Source organism: Vanessa tameamea, chromosome 21 (assembly GCF_037043105.1).
Source record: "Vanessa tameamea isolate UH-Manoa-2023 chromosome 21, ilVanTame1 primary haplotype, whole genome shotgun sequence".
Lineage (NCBI taxonomy): Eukaryota > Metazoa > Arthropoda > Insecta > Lepidoptera > Nymphalidae > Vanessa > Vanessa tameamea.
In genome coordinates, this window is record NC_087329.1 from 9,655,013 (window position 1) to 9,675,810 (window position 20,798).

The following is a 20,798-nucleotide window of genomic DNA, read 5'->3' on the forward strand; positions in this document are numbered from 1 at the left end:
TCGGCTGATGGAAATATTCGTGGGAAGTTAATTTATTCTCTTATTGTTCGCTTCCGTCGTGGCTTAGGATTTTATTCTGAAATTCACTAGGACGCATGTATACGGCTGGTTGCATTCACATACTAATCGCCCCTTCACGCTCGAGCGCCACACGATCGACTAAGGCCCTGTATCCACTAAAACGGTAATGGCAGAAAGGAGAATCTCAACTAAAGCTCATAGATCATATGGTTATATTGATATCTGACAGATTATTTAAAAAAAGTATCTTTCGACGTAGGACATGCACCAATTTTGGTAGACGTTATATCTTTTGTACCTCTTAATTGACCCTTCAAACCCTAACCTAGCCAAGCTGTTTGGCAGTAGAATATATGATGAGTGGGAGCATATGATGGGTGGTAATGATTCAGACGTCTTCATCACAAACTCTACAGCCAAAAGTAAAAAAGTCTCATATAATTATTGTAACGTTAGTATTTTTGTGTTAGTAACAATAAACACTTAATAACTTAAATGGGACTAATTTCTCCAGATTTTCCAAATTCCAGTCCAAATTTTCTGCCATCGTGCACAAGTTATTGCTGGTATTGCGGACCTATGAAAAAAGTGAAGAAGCTTTCTGGTCAACCAGCCGTCCAATGATCGATTTAACAGACATCAATTCAAGGCTGGGTTTTATGGATCAAAATAGAACAATTGTAATATTTAATATATGACAATGAGCTCGATCGTACACTCAAAGTTAATAACTTATTAGAAATTGGACAGTTCTTCTAAATATGTTGGAAATTTAGCGTTCATAAATGTAAGCAACTATGGAGCAGCTACGTTTATAACACATCTTTCTTTGACTAAGGATTTTGACAGGAGAAAATAGGTTTGTTGTATGATTTGAAATGACAATATATGGTCTATTCGGATATTTTCTCATGACATCATTTTCTTCGTCCGTATGTGCTGCAAATTAAACTAACATTGAGTCGAACTGTTCAAGTTACGAAGACCGGTAGTAACCGTTCTCTTAATTTATACGCCACTTCATTCTGATAGTTCTGGGGCATTTACATTTTGTCCAAATAGTCGCCTAATAAAGTTCCGGATTCCAGTAATGTTGAAAAGTTTGTCAGACGAGAGACAAAAGGAATCATTGTCTTTATATAAAGCTGGCGACTCGTCCCGATTTTACATAGCTACGATTTAGTTTATATAGATTATTCCGTCGGTTCGTAATTCAGGAAACATTAACGATCTGCGGATTGAAAAAAAAGTGTGTTTTTTTTTCAATCCAATATAAATTTCAATAAAATTGCTCAGTTTTATGCTGATTCGACTCATTTAGATTTCGAACCGGTGTTAGTTTCACGTTTATAACGTTTGTAAACTTCAAATGATACAGATAGAAGAAAATATGTATGTATATATATTATAATTATATTGATTTTTATTAAATAAAAACAAGTTATAGACAAAAAAATTGATATTTGATTATAAACTCAATAAATTATATATAATACTACTTTGTATAATTAAAGCTAAAATATAGATTTGGTGATAATTTTTTAAGTCAACGTTTCACTTTGGAACACAATATAGGTTAAATCAAACGATGCGTGTTCACGAGAGAAGTTTTATAAATAGGTATGTACACTCATATTTACCGTCAGATACGAAGAAGGCTGATGCATGAGAATAATGGTAAAGAATATTGACAAATAAGACGTATTACTCCATAAAGAATGTTACTTGTGAGATGACGTCCGACAGAGAAGTATGGAAGAAGAGGACATGCTGCGCCGACCCCAAGTAAAATTGGGATGAGGGCAGGAGGATGATGATTTTATCAACAAACCTATTCGAACCACAAGAGGACAAAAGCCAAATAAACAAACAGACGCGATATCATTGATCGAGAATTGAGTAATCCATGACATCACGGATTTGCGAAAAAGTGGCGTTTTAAACTTCAACGAATTCGTTATCGGAAATTTGGAAGTAAGAATTAAGTGCATTTAAGTAGTTAAGTAGAATAATATTGTATTATAAATAGAGAAACATTTGTAGGGTACCATATATCTGAGCTATTAGCAAATTGCATGAAATACGTAAATCTAAGGTTACTTGTAATATACGATCGCAATATCTTCTGGATTTGAAAATGACGACTCAAAATTGCTTGTAAGAAAAAACAAGAGATCGGTTTTATTTCATAATTACAACATACATCCCAATTATATTACAGGACCCCAAAGTAAATAGCGGACTTTATACAACAAGAAAACATAAATTAAAAAAAACGTAGTGTTTGTAGTAAAAGGAACTGACTTCTGACGCACGGTTCGTACAAGTCCGGTGATATTCAAATTTATAAAAATAATGTTCACAGTGAAGTCATGACTGTTATTACAAATCAGGCATCGTATCTTTGGAATTGAATTAATATTACTAGATATGTGGTCACTGCTCCAAGTACCTGAAATAACAAATATTATAAGTATAAAAAAATGCGAGAACAATTTAAATATTAACAACAATCTGAGACAAATTAAGAAAATATATAATTGACATTATATAACCTGATAAAGTACATAACGAAACTATAATCAACGTAATTATAAAATAAAATAATTTTTCGATTTAAATAACGTGATAATATTTAAATTACAATCGTATCATAAATATATGAATTTTTATATCGATTTGTAATTTTAATTCGTCGTATGCGACGCGAAAAAATGCCCAGGAAAGTTCCCAAATATGAACCAGAAACATTGATTTGGATCAACATATCTTATCCAAACAGCCACTAGATATTTCTGACATGCATATTTTTGACAGTTATACCCTTTTATAAATAGTTGTTATAATAATAAATACATTGGTTACATTTCTTGGTGGTAGGGCTTTGGGCAGGTACCACTTACTCACCAGATATTCTACCGCCAAACAGCAGTACTTAGTATTGTTGTGTTCCGGTTTGAAGGGTGAATGAGCCAGTGTAACTACAGGCACAAGGGGCGTAACATCTTAGTTCCCGAGGTTGGTGGCGCATTGGTGATGTAAGGAATGGTTAATATTTCTTACAGAACCAATCTCTATTTATATTGGTGACCACTTACCATCAGTTGGCTTATTTGCCTATCCACATTATCATAAAAAGGAAGATATTTCAATATAAGTATGCCTATAATTTAAAATTATTAATAGCAGTTATCAAAATAAACCTTACAGATGCCACAAGGGGTCTATCAAGTGTGCACATTCCCATAGGACTGTAGCTGACTGATTGTAGCATCAGTTGACGCGAGAAGAGCTCCAGCCGTGACGGCAGCATGCCGGTAGACGGCGTTGATGTCATGAGGCGGCAAACCAGCTCCTCAGTCCTCTTACCCTGGTGCATGTAAAATGTAAATGTTAAATTAAAAAAATAAAAACGTAAGTAGGGCGAACCTAGCGATCTTGGCCAGGATATTACGAAATAACATTAACAGCCAGTAAATTTCCCATTGCTGGGTTAAGGCCTTCACTCCCTTTGAAAAGATGGTTTGGAACATATTACACCACGCTGCTCCAATGCGGTTTGGTGGATACACATGTGACAGAATTTCGTTGAAATTAGACACATGCAGGTTTCCTCACGATGTTTTCCTTCATCGTTGAGCACGAGATGCCTTATAAACACAAATTAAGCACATGAAAATTCAGCGGTGCTTGCCTGGGTTTGAACCCGCAATCATTGGTTAAGATGCACACGTTCTAAATAAGGGCCATCTCGGCTCAGATATTAGGACAAAACTATTAAATTATAATATTGTCATCGATCATTAGCAAGTCTGTACAATATTTAAGTTCGCTAGACATCTTGAAGATGATGAGAATCATATTGAAAGATTCCGTAATACAGATAAATAGAGGTCAAGCTTATTAGCTTAAAACAATTTCGCTTAAAAGTGAGTGTGTTTTTAGAGAAACAATATATAGAACGAATCTTCAATTCAGTTCAGGCTAGCTGTCGCTTCCACCAGTTTTAGAACTTGTCACCTAGTATATCGGGTTCAAGGTTGCCAAAAATAACCAGTAAATATGATACGTGTCTATCATCGTTGTGACGTCACACTGCTGTGCAGAAAACATAATCTTATGAATTATTCCACAGTTCTCTTTGTATAAGATATTTCTGTGATAAATGAAGTAAATGAACACACTTATGTTACACTCATCCAAAGACATCACACGCATACAGAAGAAGAAGCACTCACACATGTATATAAACCCAAACGCACACTCAATGTTTGAATTAACGTAGATTAGGTATAGTTTAGATATTTTTTATAATTAGTTTTTTTTATTCTTATTTTATTCAAAAATTTAGAAATTACGTATGTAATTTCATCATCAAAAATTTTGGAAGATTTCTGACACACGGTTCATACTAGTTCGAAAGTCAAAACAGTATCATTAATTTTTGTAAAAATACGGTTTACCAACAGCTACTATTATTGTTATCAGCATGTATCCAAATATGGACATTCTGTTATATTTTATATTTCTCCAGCATTGTTCTTCTACCGTCTCTTCCCCTTCTAAAATTTAGGCAGATGTTATTTCCTATCACACTGTTTTAGAAGTACCAACTTCCACAGAAACTATCTTTTATTTGTCCTCTTCTACGTTTCAACTCATCGATATATTTATTCAACTTTATCAGAGAGTATTTAATGTTGTCGAGCTGTTACGAAATACTTACCTCAGTGATAGTATAATGACAAGGCTCCACAACAACGAACATCCGGATTATATGCGTGGCACACCACAAGAACTGCAGGACCAAGAAATGTATCCGATGTGTCGAGACGACTGTAATTACAATAATCAATAATTAATATGTCTACACTAAACTTTTATTGCAATTTTATTTCTTTTAATTTTTACATATATAGGTATTAAAAATAAAACAATAAATTTATTCTCAATCTTAACTAAATGTTTTAGCAAGTGAGTCCCTCCAGCTTTTTAATATTTATTTTAAGTTATCATCTATATATTATGTATTAATATTAATTTATTAAATTAATATTTGACTTAATCCCAAAAACGACATCTAGCGGATTTTTTCTCAACTTCCTCAAACTGACTCATAGGACGTGCAGTCGTGTCAGCTATTTCAAACCCTTCCTAAGCAATAGATGGAGTGTTGAAGCTTGAACAATAGCCCTTTTATTCGTTAAACGAAACGTACAGAGTATTAATGTACGGTGGTAGAATAAATAATTTATAAGTAAGAGATACCCACGCAGATGAATCTGCATCAACAGAACTCACCACCACTAAATAGTTTAAAAGAACTAAAATAGCACACGACAGAATAACATTTTCCGACACTATCATTTGGAAGACGGTACGTAAGGTAGGCAACCTATTATAGAAGGGAATTTTGTTGTTATATTTGTATCCTATGAAAAATTGTATGGTTATCGGTCATAAGGGCGTAACACAAAATTAAAGTTCATCAGACCTGTACTACCGAGGATAAAAGTCGAAATGTAGAGTATAATAAAATGCAATATGATCCCGGGTATACTCGGGTATCAGATAACAGAGTAATTAGTAGTGTCAGTCTAAATCGGGATGTCAGTAAATAGCGGAATTTTAGTGGATAAAGGAAATACTGGACAACTCCAATGCTAGACAAAGGCGCCTCTCATCTTAAGGAGATGGCTTAGTGCTTATTCCACATCGATGTTCAAATGTGAATTGGTTGGATACTCATGTATTAGAATCATTCAACGACACACATATAAACACATGAAAATTCTGATGTGCTTGCCCACATTTGTTTGCGCAATATACGTTTATAATTAACGTCTTCTAATCCTTGGACCATTATTAAATAAAATCAAAACATAATTAAATACAATCTTGCTCACTAATTTCCATAATAAGGAAGTACGGTGTCACGATTAAGTGCAAAAGTGTTGATATGAGGATCACTATGAGCGGTAGGCCGTAGCTGTTGTCGATGCGGTGCACGACGTTGCAAAGTGCGCCGTGGAGGCAGGCTAGACGTCTGATCGCTTCACAAGGTGGTACCACCAGCTTTGGCTCTTTGCTTACTAGAAAAAATATGTTTTTATTACTTCTTCACTATATTAATAAATGTATACAAAGATGTTACGAGCCGTTCTTCTCGGTCACATTTACAAGCAAAAAAAAAAACAATTTTAACTTATTTATTTTGTATTTTATTCCGGTTAGATTCGTTTGTGAGCCAGGGTAACTACATGCACAAGGATTATAATATATTAACAAGATCTCAAGTTGGTGGCACATCAATGAGGGATGATTAATTATTATATCGTATATTGCCAATTTAAAAAAGAAAGAACGTTGAAATTTTCTTACGTCAATAAATTTTACTATTTTTTTTTATAATATTGGTACGTGATCGGACATTTGTACCACCTGATGTTATGCGGTCAATACCGTCAACATACATTAGTGCTGTAAGAAATATTAACCATTCAGTAAATCGCCACTGCGCCATCTTAGGAGCTTAGATGTTGAGCTAAGATTGTCTCTTGGACTTGAAGTTACATTGGCTCAATCACGCTTCCATCTGGATCATAATCATACTTAGTATTGCTGTTTAGCCTTATCTGGTTAATGGGTGGTATCTGCCCAGTCCTACCACCAAGTAACAACTATTAATGTATCACTAACCAGTATTTCGTATTATAACAGCATGTTCCTTCCCAGGCATTGTGTCTACTAGCAAGCTGACATTGTTGGCGCAGCGACGCGACTCCGCGGCTACTCGTATAGCGAAGATGTTCAGCGGCGTTGGATCTTTAATCTTTTCAACTGAAATATTATAAAGGAGTTTAAAGTTGGTAATAAAATACAGCAGACACACAAAAATTACAAATTAAAGTAAGATAGACCAAAGGCACGGCATACATGTCTGTGGAAATACAAATTTAACAATAAAAAAATTGGGATGATGGGGCATTTAATACATATTATTTACGTACGTATTTTATATACTCTACCCGAGTTAGTACTCATTGATTTACCAAGATAATTTATAGAAATATGTATTTATTTATTAATAATAACATCAATTTTAGCAAAAAAACTGTCTTCAAATACTACTTTGACAAAATTAAATTCGATTTCATAAAAACTTAGTTCCCAAAATTGGTAGGGCATTGGTGATATGAGAAATGATTAATATTTCTTACAGTACCAATATCTATGGGCAGTGGTGACCACTTACTATTACACGACTCATTTGCCAGTCTACCTAAAAAAAATCCATATTTTATTTTAAGCATCATCCCACGTTATGGACCAGCATATGGTATAAACTCTTAACTGATCCAGTCTATTCTCGAGGCAGAGGCCTTAGAAGCGGTAGAATATTTAAGTCGTTACTGTTACCTGGTACTGATATATGTCTTGCAGTTAATGACAGCGCATCGTTAACGGCTTGAAAACGTGCACGCACGGACAGAGCGGTGAAAGCGAACTGCAATTCCAGTATCATCACGACGTACCACAGGAGATAAAAACCAATGTAGTTTGTGACCACGTCCCCTAGAATATAAGAAAGTAAGTTATTTTTTAAGGTACATGTTATTTGATACATATGCTGACTCTATGGTCTAGTGACTAGTTTGTTACGCTGCAGATCTCAAGTTCGCCAATCAGGTCTTACTCGTATTAGCAAGTTAGTAAGGCGACACTATCGTGTTTCGTCGTGTAAAGCTGGCGGCCTCATCTCTCTCCAGTCATGTCGGATTGCCATTCCATCGGATTATTAAATTGGGAAAAAAGATAGAGATTCTTTGTTTGCCCATACTTGGAGAAATAACTCAGGAGGGTTTTAGGGTCTTATTTTTCGCTTTTGTTTCAAATTGCGATCTCATGCGTAATTTAGCAACAATGTTTATGAATATTATAAATGCGAAAGTACCTCAGTCTGACTGTCTGTCTATAACGCATTCACGGCTAAACAACTGGACCGATTTTGATGAATCTTGGTGTGCTTTAACCCCATGGATCCTTCCATGAGGATTTTTATACCTAAAACTTACGACGCGCCTCTAACAAACTAGTCATATATAGATTATTTTTTTATTTTTTTTTAATGCATAAATAATTGAACTTATAACTTTGTACAAGGGAAAAACGTACCCTTAAAGAAAAATCGGTAACTTACATTGTCTATCCACTTTCTTTGCTTGCAATGCGTAAAAGCAGAAGTCATCCGCAATCAACACAGAGAAGAAGATGAGGATGGCTAGTAGAATGGCGCATAGTTTGCGTTCCGTTACGAGCGAGTAGTGGGCACCGATACTGTTGTCCACCTAAATGGAAATAACTTCCTTTTAATCATGTTCTCCTGGTCCTTTTATGAAATATTTATATGGACTGGCAAATAGGCCACCTGATGGTAAGTGGTCACCACTGCGCATAGACATTAGCGCCGTAAGAAATTATTGCCAGGCCTTAGAAGAAGAAAGAAGAAGAAGAAGATGGTTTGTCCCTTGTGCCTGTAGATATAATTACTCCCTTTTGAAACTGCTTACTACACTACTGAACTACAAAATAACGGTAAGCATTGATGTTTTGCGTTATAGTATATGATAAGTAGGTGGTATCCACCCAGACGGGTATTTACAAATATCTACCACCAAGTAGCGTTTGCAGTGAAATTAAATAAGTATTAACATTGACTTTGCTAATTGTAATTATTATATTGTCTCTGATCTCACCTCTTCTCCAATTTTAATGTGAGGCTGCCTTTAAAAAAATCTTGAACTGTCATTTCAAAGCGTTAACTAATGCTGCTCTAATTTTTTAAACATCTTATCAGATAGTTTAAATCTCAAATCACATATTTTACTTACTTCGTTGAGTCATCGCCTGGATCGATTCGAAAGGTTGTCATTTAAATTTATGACTAACGTTTGAAAATTGTCTAGGTACTTACGGAAGCGACGCTCTCCATAAATTTGAGCATATTTCTCATTCTCTTCGGCGCTCCGTACACTCCTGCGCCGGCAGTTATGACCACGACGAGCACGTCACAAGTGGAGACAAATTGTGACATTCTTGATGACATCCGCACAGACAGCTCCACGCCTACATTTATCTCGGCAACCAGTCCAAATACTGTACATATCACTAGAAGAAATAGTATTCGAATTACGATTATCCCAAACTACAATATCACAGAAAAATCGCATCTTTTGAATAATAAAATATAGTCAGCCAAAAGCCAATGTTAATATTATACGCACATTTAAGTATAGCAATAGGTTGTTTAATATGTCACTCGTGAAATGAGCCTTGACCTTGACCCTTTATTGAGATTCTTTAAATGTTTTGTTTACTTAGTGGTAGGGCTTTGTGCAAGCCTGTCTGGGTATGTACCAGCCACTCTTCTGATATTCTACCGCCAAATAAGAGTACTCTGTATTGTTGTGTTCCGGTTAGAAGGGTGAGTGAGCCAGTATAATTACAGGCACAAGGGACATAACATTTTAGTTCCCAAGGTTGGTGGCGCATAGGTGATGTAAGGAATGGTTAATATTTCTTACGCCTTTGTTTATGGGCGGTGGTGACCACTTACCATCAGGTGGCCCATATGCTCGTCCGTCAACCAATGCCATAAAAAAATGTTACAATTATTACAGGCAAAGTCGCATATGTGTGAGTATTTGAAGCGAAAACGATATTACGACGCAGTCATTATTTACGTATATGTGAGTTTGATCGTTCAGAGCTCTAATTATATTCTCCTTCACTTTCAATATCACCACAAGTTTGTTTAAAATTATCAACTAGACGATTTGAAGGTTATTAAATAGTTTCGTATAATTAATTTTATCGAAATTTCCAAGTGTTTCTTACCCAGAATTGTAACTAAGATATAGCTGTAAATGCACATAGCGTTCGATAATCCAACAGAAAATCCATTACTTCTAGACTCGAACCGTAGCGGTGCGAGACCGAAGAAACTTGATATCTAAAAAGAAAAATGATCAAATTTTTTTTCAAAAACTTTTGACTCTAAACCTGACTGTTTTTTTCTAGGACATATTCTTACAAGACTAGCCAACTTCGTATGACATATAGTGCACAGGGTTGTGTGCAAACATAAGTGTACACTATTCTCTCATAATCCTACGGGACCTCAAAATTGACACGACTGTAAGCATTTCAGTTGCAGGACCAGCAACTTTACGAGTTTTACGAGGTAAGGTAGTGTAAACACTACTCGTAACTCCTAGGCTCTTGGGTAAACTGTGGCTTGCATTAAGATATGGGGAGCTCCCATATTTGGCAGCTTATTGGAATCATATTTATTACAGAGCCACTATCTATAAGTATTGGTGATCATTTACAATGCAGTGACCTTTTTTTTTTGGGTTGTTATCATGAAACTTTTCATCTTTTTTCTGCTTATAATAGTGAAAGGTTTAATGAGTACTAGTTCTATATTTATTTGAATATTGTTAAGTAATTTAAACGTAAAATTCTACTTGAATAGGGAATCATAAGTTTTATATTTTGATCTCCAAAAGCTTCGAGTATTATCCAAAAAGTACTTAAAATTTGTAGAATTAAACAAAGCAAATATCAGCTTTAATTTGAAGTGAATCATGTATTGATAGTAATCAACTTAAATCACAATAAGAAATAAGTGTAGAGTGCTGTTTTAGGTCTAAATCAATATTTATCTAAAGCTGATAAAATATTATCATTTGCACGCGAACTTCGACATGTTATTGTTAGGTGTCAATGTGTTATTGATTAAAACATAGCTTACATTTTATACACCTTTTGCTTAAATTATTACAAAGATAAAAACTTGGAAAATGGGCTGATATATTTCAGATGGAACTTTCGGAACGATTTTTCATAATCTTTATAGAAAAAACTATTTATTTGTATGCCATACTTATTTAGACTTAGATTTTGAAACCAAAGCGTTGACAACCATGATGTATATATAATAGGGCTTTAGCCACGACATTAAACTGCAACACAAATCAATACTTGCGTTTACCTTATATTAGTACGTGCTCAATCAAAATCAAAATCAAAATATACTTTATTCAAGCACTTTTGAATCGTCATTGAATGTAGATTCTACCGAGAAGAACCGGCAAGAAACTCAGTAGTTACTCTTTTTTTTCGTTACTCAATTCGGAAAGTACGAAGATTTTTGAAGTACTTAATTATTAATAGATTGATGATAGCGACGTTACATAATAAAAAGGTCTACATCACCAATTAACTAAAAAATTACTCTTAATATAAAAGCGTGTGCCCCTCCTACGACGCAGTGCATAACCCTGCCTTCTATTCCCAAGTCTGAATCAGTTGGAACTGCGGCGGCATCGCCATCACCTTTATCTGATTCTGCACCTGAAGACAAATTAAAATATTTAAAATCATTAGAATATATGAAAATATATAGTACTTAAATTCAAAATCGATACGATTATGACGTATGTACGTACAAACAAACGGGAATTGACGAGAATTTCAATATACCTAGCGCGAATCTTTTTGATTATGTCGTCCTGACGGATTTCAGTCATGGTAGCTCATCTCAAGAGAGGCCAGCCAGCTACACGGGACACAATATTATAATGCACAAGTAAACGTGCAAACACAGGTGCACTAAAGAGTGTAGAGACTCCCTCACGCTCAAAACACGATGGCATGGTAAATACGACGATAATCAAATAAGACGGATCTGCGGTCAGGTATAAACATGGCCAATATATTCATACGTTTTGTATTAAAAGAATATAAACAGCACTCTATTTATTAAATAAAGTCAACTTGCTATAAATATATAAAAAAAAAAAAGTTTCACAGTATCACACGACGACCTCCGTGGTCGAGTAGTGTGTACACCGATTTTCATGGGTACGCTACTCTGAGGTCCCGGGTTCGATTCCCGGCCGAGTCGATGTAGAAAATGTTCATTAATTTTCTATGTTGTCTTGGGTCTGGGTATTTGTGGTACCGTCGTTACTTCTGATTTCCCATAACACAAGTCCTTCAGCTACTTACATTGGGATCAGAGTAATGTATGTGATGTTGACCAATATTTATTTATATTTATATCACAAATTGTGAAGAAAAAACTAAGTATCAAAATATTAAAATTATAAATTCAAATTTAACTTAAATGAACATGATAGATGATGATAGAAAATAATTTGTGCAGTGTGTTCTATACACATGGATTTAAACCGAAGAGATCGCGGGTTCCAATCTATTATTAATTTTATTAAACAAGACATCTCACAGGCAGATACAAAGCCCTACCATTGATTGTCCAATGATTTTCCAAAGCGGTCTTTTTCCACACATCTGTTCGAGCTTCAAAGGTTTTCCCGCTTCATAAGTATGGTATTAAAAGTAATAAACAAGTTTCAATACAAGTGTCGTATAATAAAAACTCATTAGGGTGTTATCTGTCAGTTTTACAACTAATTGAAACTTTTTAATTGCATCCTCGTGAACCATCTGTGTTCGTACAAACGTAGTTTTTATCGTAAACGGGGCGATAATTAAATCTGCTATATATAATATAATAGCTAAGTGTGATTAATTCAAACACTTGTTATCGGACACATTGACACGTTAAAAAGAATTATAAACAACCTTTGTCTAACCGATAGTTTTCCATGATATTTGGTATGAAGTAAAAAATGGTGAATTGTGCTTTAGTTAAGGTCATAAACATTTATTTCTAGAAAAATATGATTGTATTTCCCATGAGTTAGGTCGATGATTTGATTTAAATAAAATAATATCTTCTATATAAATAAAATAACAAGTCCTAACTGACTGATTCATCATCGCCGAGCGTAAACTATTAAAGTTAGGGCCTTGAAATTCGGTGAGTAGGATCGTTTTATTGAAGAGACACCCACTAAGAAAGGAATTTTGGCAATTCAACCCCTAAGGGGGTGAAATAGGGGTCGGACGTTTGTATGGAAGTCCGTCATTTTTTAAGTTAGAAACATGAAACCTAATTTTCGAGTTACTGATTAAAAATGAGTAGATATCTATTTAAGCGTTTCTGGATTTTTACCCTTAAAGGGGTGAAATAAGGATTGGAAGTTTGTAGGGAATACCGTAATTTTTTTAAGAAACATGAAACTCTATTTTTCGGATACTGATTAAAAATAAGTAAATACATATTTAAGCGTTTTTGGATATTCTAGCCCTAAGGGGTGAAATAGGGATAGCCATTTCGTATATAGGTTAGTCTGGGAGTCCGCCATTTTTGAAGTTAGAAACATGAAACATTATCTTTGGGATACTGATTAGAAATCAGTAGATATATATTTATTCATTTCTGCATATTTTATCCCTAGCGGGGTGAAATAAGGGTTAAAAGTTAGTATGGAAGTCCGTCATTTATTAAGGTAGAAACATGAAGCTTCATTTTGTGACTATTGATAATAAATGAGTAGATAAGTATTTAAGCGCTTCTGGATATTCTACCCCTAAGTGGGTGAAATAAGGGTTGAAAAATTGTATAGAAGACCGTTATTTTTGAAGTTCGAAACACGAAACTTCATTTTGTGGATAATGGTTCAAAATGTGTAGATACGTCTTTAAGCGTTTCTGCATATTCTACGCCTAAGAGGGTGAAATAAGGGTTGAAAATTTGTATGGAAATCCGTTAGTTTTTAGGGTAGAAACACGAAACTTAATTTTTGAATAATGATTAAAAGTAAGTAAATAAGTATCTTAGCATTTCTGGATATACTACCTCTAAGGGGATGAAATAAGGAGTTGAAAGTTAGTATGGAAGTCCGTAATTTTTTTAAAGTAGAAACATGAAGATTTACTTTTGAGATACTTATTTAAGCGTTTCTGCATATTCTACCCCGAAGAGGGTGAAATAAGGGTTGAAAATTTGTATGGAAGTCCGTCATTTTTAAGTTAGAAAAATGAATTTTTATTTTTGGGCTACTATATTAGAAATGAGTAGATATGTATTTAAGCGTTTCTGCATATTCTACCCCTAAGGGTTGTAATAGGGGTTGAAATTTCTTATATAGGTTAGTCTGGAATTCCGTCATTTTCAAAGTTATAAGCATTAATCTTTATTTTTGGGCTACTGATGAGAAATGAGTAGATATGTATTTAAGCGTTTCTGGATATTCTACCTCTAAGGTTTGAAATAGTGGTTGAAATTTCGTATATAGGTTAATCATGTTTCCCGTCATTTTTTATGTTAGGAGATTTTTTTCTTTTTTTATGTGGCAAACGAGTAGGATCAACTGATGGAAAATGACTACCACCGTCCATGGACATCTGCAACACCGGGGGGCAGATGCGTTGCCGGCCTTTAAGGAAGGAGTACGCTCTTTTCTTGAAGGTTCCCAAGTCGTATCGGTTCGGAAAAATCGCCGGCGAAAGCTGGTTCCACAGAGTGGTTGTGCGAGGCAGAAAATGTCTTAAAAATCGCGCTGTTGTGGATTTTCGGACATCTAAGTAGTGTGGGTGAAACTTAGAATTTTAACGAGATTATTCCAAACAATTCCTCGGAACATTCCCGGTGAAAAATTCGGTAGAAGATGCAGAGTGATCCAACATCTCTACGCAAAGCCAAAGGATCAAGTAGATCGGAAGGGTTTGATCATCGATAATTCGAGCCGCTCTAAGTTGGATACGGTCAAATGGAAGGAGCTGGTACTGGGGAGCATCCGCCAAGAGGTGAGAGCAGTACTCCATGTGAGGCCGAATTTGCGCTTTGTAAAGTCTTAGACGATAGGCCGCCGTGAAATACTGTCTTGCCTTGCTTTTTCGATTCGAGCACACCGAGCTTTTTCGATGCCAATTTGGCTTTGCCTTCCAATAGATCGCGGAACTGAACGAGGCTCGAAATATCGACGCCAAGTATTCCGATAGTAGCTGTGGCGGCTAACGGAATGTTCTTAAATCGTGGAGATACGACAAATGGTGTTTTTTTAGCAGTTAACGCGCAAACTTGCGTCTTTTTGGGGTTGAAATGGACTAGGCTTAGCCGGCCCCAGTTCGAGACTTTGTTTAATGAAGACTCGATTTCAGACACAAGTTTGTTCCGGTTTTCGTTGACGTTTTCCCGAGAAATATTAGCACGGCCGGTGTATGGGGTGTCTACGGTGCTGTCCTCTGCATAGCAGTGAATGTTACTGATTTGCAACAAGTCATTGATATGCAGAAGAAACAGAGTGGGTGATAGAACGCAGCCTTGTGGAATATCAGCATTGACACATTTTAAGTCGGAGCATGCACCGTCGATAACGAGCTTGATGCTCCGATCTTCCAAAAAGCTGGTAATCCAATTGCATAATTTCCCGGAAAGCCCATAGGAAGGAAGCTTCGAAAGAAGTGCTTTGTGCCACACGCGATCGAAGGCCTTCGCTATGTCGAGACTGGCTGCTAATGCCTCCCCGTTTCTCTCAACGGCTTCCACCCATTTATAAGTGAGGTAAACAAGAAGATAACCTGATTCCTTCTGATACTTATTTTGAAAAAATCTAAAAAACGCGATAACTCAAAAATTATTCACTTTTGCATTATGCATATGGGGGTTAAATTATCGCAAATAGTCACCCCTATCACCTCCTAACGAGAATACGTTGAATTACCAATAACCCTGTATATGTGGCAAAATTTCATCCAACACTTGCAGGTTTGCCTACGATGTTTTCTTCACTTTTATAAACACAACTTAAGCACGTGAAAACTGTACTTCGGGTTTCAATCCGCAATTTCCGATTTACATTTTTATGTTCTAGACACTGATCCATCTTGATTTATATTAAGTATTATTGAATACAAAATTTTGTTTCATTCATTAATTCATTTTCATTCACTACAAAGAGCGTAGTCTGTTTTAGTTATACTGTTGGCTACAAGTCAGAAGTGAGATTATAATTTGGTAGAACTTTATTAATGTGTGTTCTTCCTGAAAAACATACTTAATTCATTTTTGATGGCAGCCACGCCTTGTTTCAATATCATTGTGGCACACTTAGCATAAATTGCCCTAATAATTATATAATTATCAATGTATACTGTTGCTGAAAGCAAAAAGTCGTATGTAAAAACTTTCCTATTTAAAACTCGTATATGTAGCTCTATTGCATGCAATTTCAACGAAATTCTGCCACATGTGTATTCCACCAATCCGCATTGGAGTAGCGTGGTGGAATATGCTCCACACCTTCTCCTCAAAGGGAGAGGAGGCGCTAACCCAGCAGTGGGAAATTTACAGGCTGTTAATGTAATGTAATGTAAATACTTAACTGCACATGTAAAACTTAACACTGTGTAAAATGTCAGGCGTAAAGAATACGACCTGGTGTCTCGTCCACCTGTCCCCTATACGTGGGCGAAGCTGTGGAAACTATATATTTATATGGATTTTCAAGTCAACTCACCAGAATATATCTGTCTTCGCAAAGTTAGCATTTTAGGCGACATGGGTCCATTATAATGTATCATACCGGTACCTTTAATGTATTATCATAAAACGTATTTATATATATTTCAAGTGCGTCGTGGACGATCTATGGTTTTTTTTCGAGTCTCGTCCGATTTAAAAAGAAACATTATAACATTAAGAATACTGAATTATATTTCCATTAGAGTAAAAACCAAGTTAAAACATTACTGAATTGCTTATAGTTTTGTGAATATAGAGTTTAATGGACGTGAGATTACCTCGATGGACATTTTGTTACTTTTTATTGTGTTTTTTAATTTAATTTTTTTAGGAAGCTGACGGGTAATTATCGGCCAACTGATGGTAAATGGTCACCACCTCTCATAGATACACTGGCTCACTCTTCAAATAAACAAAACAAAGTGACACAAAGTGTATCAAGGTAATGTTTGGTGGTAGGTAGTAGATCTCATGACAGGGTGATCATTAGATCCAGAGTTTTTATGAAGTCTTATCATGAATAAAATTTGTTCTTGGATTTTTGACACACAAATATTTTGGTCACGGAGATAGCCATGATGACAAATCACAGAAAGAAACAACCCACGAAACACCTGACTAAGTAGTCAATATTTAGAAATATTAAAGCCTCCAATCTGGGCAGCGTCTTCATTACTTCTGGGTAGTTTATGATTTGAATTATAATTGGCAACTATTTTTTAATAAATAAATACGTTACATTATACGTTCGAACAATTTCATTTACGTTCGAATATACTATGATAATTTTAATAGTCGATGATCATTTAATCGATATTTTCTACAAATGTTTAAATGTCACAGATGAAAGAATACTATAGAAGTTGTACGCAAATGTTTTTATTGTCATATTTAAGTAAGGCTGCTAAACAACCTACTTGATGATACGTACCTTCTTGCCACTTCAAATACTTGCGAAAAGTTTAAACCCTGTTAACATTTTATATGTATAGTACTTATAAATAAAAAGGCTTATAACAAACACATTAAACATTAAGACACATTATTCCGCTCCAGATTATCGTGATGTGAAATTCTTGGATATGGTAATCGTTGATTGTTTTATAAAAAAGTGACTACTGGATTTTTTGTTTTTCTCGGTAGATCCTAATTTTGAAACGATTCGAAGTTTAAATCTAATTTATCTCATGATAAAATCATTCAATACAGCTTGTTAGGGTTAATTTCAAGTGTGTATTTATTTATAGTTTGCTTTTGATAATTTTATCATGGAAACTAAGATATATATCCCTAGTTTTTATAACAATTTTTACCTATTATAGTAATATTTAAATATATATAAGATGGATTTGTACAAAACAGGGCTGTAGCGAGAAGCAAGATTTTGATTGTGGAATGAACTGGAGAATATGTCTTCGAGTCACTTAACTCAACAATTTTCTGCCGTATCTAGGTAATATCCTTTTCCTTACTAAACAATTCAATCCAAATATTTTTATCCAATATAAGATTATTAGTAACTTGTTAATTACCGATTTGTGCTAGGTTCAAACCTTGGTTGTAAAGATTTTTATATGTTATTTTTGTTAGTAATAGGTATATGGGTGAACAAATGTTCCACCCGATGGTAGATATTGGAGATGTTAAAAAAATATTCACCATTTCTTTCATTATTAATGATCCACTAACTTTAAAAATTAATATGTATGTCCCTTGTGCCTGGAGACAGTGGTAAACTCACCCTTTAAACCGAAACAAGACAATACCAAGTATTGCTGTTTGACGGACGGTATAATGTGTGGTACCAATCCAGAAGGGTTTGCTTAAGCCCTACCACCGAGTAGATTGCGTGAATTTTTCTATGGCATATCTAACACGGTCCTAATCTGAGGTAAGCGTGATGGTGAAGTCGGTTTAAACGTGGTATACTCACGTCATCCTGTTAACAAACATATTATGAGTTTATACACAACAGCTTTAATTGAAAAATAAAAACATTATTAAGTATGTAAAATATATAATTGAGAAGAATCTGTTGCGGGCCATTTTTTAAAATACTTATATTACGAGACTAATTTACTTGCTGGTAGGACTTGTGCAAGCACTTCTGGGTTGGTACCACCCACTTATCATATATTCTACCGCCAAGCGGTAATTTGTTGCGGTAATTTATACGAGTGAGCCAGTGTTACTTCAGGCTCAAGGGACAAGAGGAAGACCGAATGTAAAATAAATGACTTCAATAGGATAACATGAGACGAGAGATGCTGAGGTTATGACTACAAATATATATGGAAGAGAATAAATTAATTTAATGATAAAAAACAAAACCACATTTAATATACTAAATTTTACGTCTATGTTGTTGACCGGTGAGGAATTCCACTGTCTGAAATCAATTCTAGGTGTAGAATCAGGTCATGGTTAATAAAAGTGGATTGATATCAGAAATTAATTAAATAAATGTTTGTAAAACATACACACGCACTGTTTTAACCTAAAATGGGGCTGGAATAATTGGTATATCATACAAGAACGTGATATTCACGCTTGTTACGTAAATAGTCGAAATATAAATAGAGTAGAACTGATCTGCGAAGCGTAGCTACTTATATATCAATATTATATACTAAAACATTCTCCAAAATGTTCTGCATCTTCTGGTAAAGGTTTTACGTATATCGGTTTAGGTGATTTATCAATTAAACGTTAAACAAATAAAAATTTCTTATTTATTGGTACAGATAAAAAGTTACGTAAAGTCTTTTAATGTCAAACTGCTAAAGCCACCTCCTCTTTTTGAAAATCCTTCTCGATTTAAACGTACTCCACCACGCTGATCCAACTCGGGTTGGGATATACGAGTACATATGGCAGAATTTCATTGAAATTAGACTCATGCAGGTTCCCTCGTGATAATTTCCTTCATCACCGAGCACGAGATGAATTATAAATACAAATTTAGTAGTAAGTTTCTTACCGGTTCCTCTTGGTGGAATCGAAGCTTTCCGAAGCAGTGGTTGCTTTACATTTGAACAGAATGATGATACAATAGTGCTTTACGAGTCTATTTCAATAAAGAATATTTTGATTTAGATTTTGTACTCAATCTTAAATTGTATTTATATTAGGTTGATCAATCCCTATTTAATATTATCGCACTCAGCTGTTTACGTATTTGAATGTACGCCTAATACATCAAAGTTTGACGTATTTCATCAAATAGTTTTGAAATAGACGTACCAATAGATTCCTTGGATAAATATTATTTTATTTGCATTGTGTACGTAATCAAATTTATTCCATGAAATAAACAATGGGTAAATCTGTATAATAAATAGTTGGTGTGTTAATATTTTTTATGGCATAGGTTTGCGGACGACCACATGGGCCACCTGGTGGTAAGTGGTCACCACCGCCCATAGACAATGGCACTGTAAGAAATATTAATTCCTTACATCGCCAATGCGTCACCAATCTTCGGAACTAAGATGTTATATACCTTTGTGCCTGTAGTTACACTGGCTCACTAACCTTTCAAACTGGAACGCAACAATACTGAGTACTGTAGTTTGGCGGTTGAATATATAATGTGTGGGTGGTACCTACCCAGATGGGCTTGCACGAAGCCCTACCATCAAGTAAAATTGTTATGAATTACGAATATATACTAAAAATATATAAGTTAAACTTTTTCAAAATTAATATCAGCTCCAATCCAAATAGAAATCTTCACCGGTTTAAAATAGTTTACTAGTTTTAGAATATCAAAGTGAAATAAGCTTCGAATTCTATTCCTTAACAAGGTCAGTCCTTATCTTAAAAGAATACTTCACATATAATTATTCACTAAGTCTCCGTCTTGCCTTGGTACGAGTAAAATTCATTCGAAGGTATTCATGCCTTTGAAGAAAAAAATTCCAAAATTTCCTTTCTTAGTGAATGTGTACGTCGCAAAAAGAGTAACTATACTAAATTTAAGTCTTTCGTGATGAGTGTTACTTCGTTTATATTTAATATATATAATACCTATTTATTAATAATAATAGTCATTAAACAATGGTGGCGCGTGATATTTTAATACTTACCCATTAAATCTGCCCAATGTTGCAATAACAAGAAAAAAATTCAATTTTGCATTAATCTGAATTAATTTTGTTTATTAAATAGAAATTTTGGGCATATTTGTCACATCTTTATTTAATTGTACTTTTAATTTATTTTTAATTTAATTTAAAAAAAAATCACTATACAATACGCCGCGTGTTAAAAAGTACCAGGGTAACAGAAAATGCGTGGAGATCTGAGTCGAACGGAA

At 34.7% G+C, this 20,798-nt stretch overlaps 2 protein-coding genes and 1 long non-coding RNA gene across 3 annotated transcripts in view; all 3 read right to left on the reverse strand.

Moving 5' to 3' along the window:
• Positions 1-20,798, reverse strand: part of LOC135193918 (uncharacterized) — a 569,995-nt gene that overhangs the window by 194,776 nt on the left and 354,421 nt on the right. The window lies entirely within an intron of this gene.
• The window catches only part of LOC113395575 (uncharacterized), a 333,619-nt gene that overhangs the window by 166,461 nt on the left and 146,360 nt on the right, over positions 1-20,798 (reverse strand). The window lies entirely within an intron of this gene.
• Positions 2,263-20,645, reverse strand: LOC113402323 (gustatory receptor for sugar taste 43a-like). The gene is made up of 11 exons (XM_064218377.1): positions 20,569-20,645; positions 11,321-11,439; positions 9,919-10,033; positions 8,996-9,189; positions 8,222-8,369; positions 7,441-7,596; positions 6,721-6,861; positions 5,928-6,113; positions 4,748-4,857; positions 3,230-3,391; positions 2,263-2,473 (listed from the first exon to the last, which is right to left on the reverse strand). Exons 1-11 carry the CDS (start codon positions 20,570-20,572, stop codon positions 2,411-2,413), a joined length of 1,398 nt encoding a protein of 465 aa, XP_064074447.1. The 5' UTR covers positions 20,573-20,645; the 3' UTR covers positions 2,263-2,410.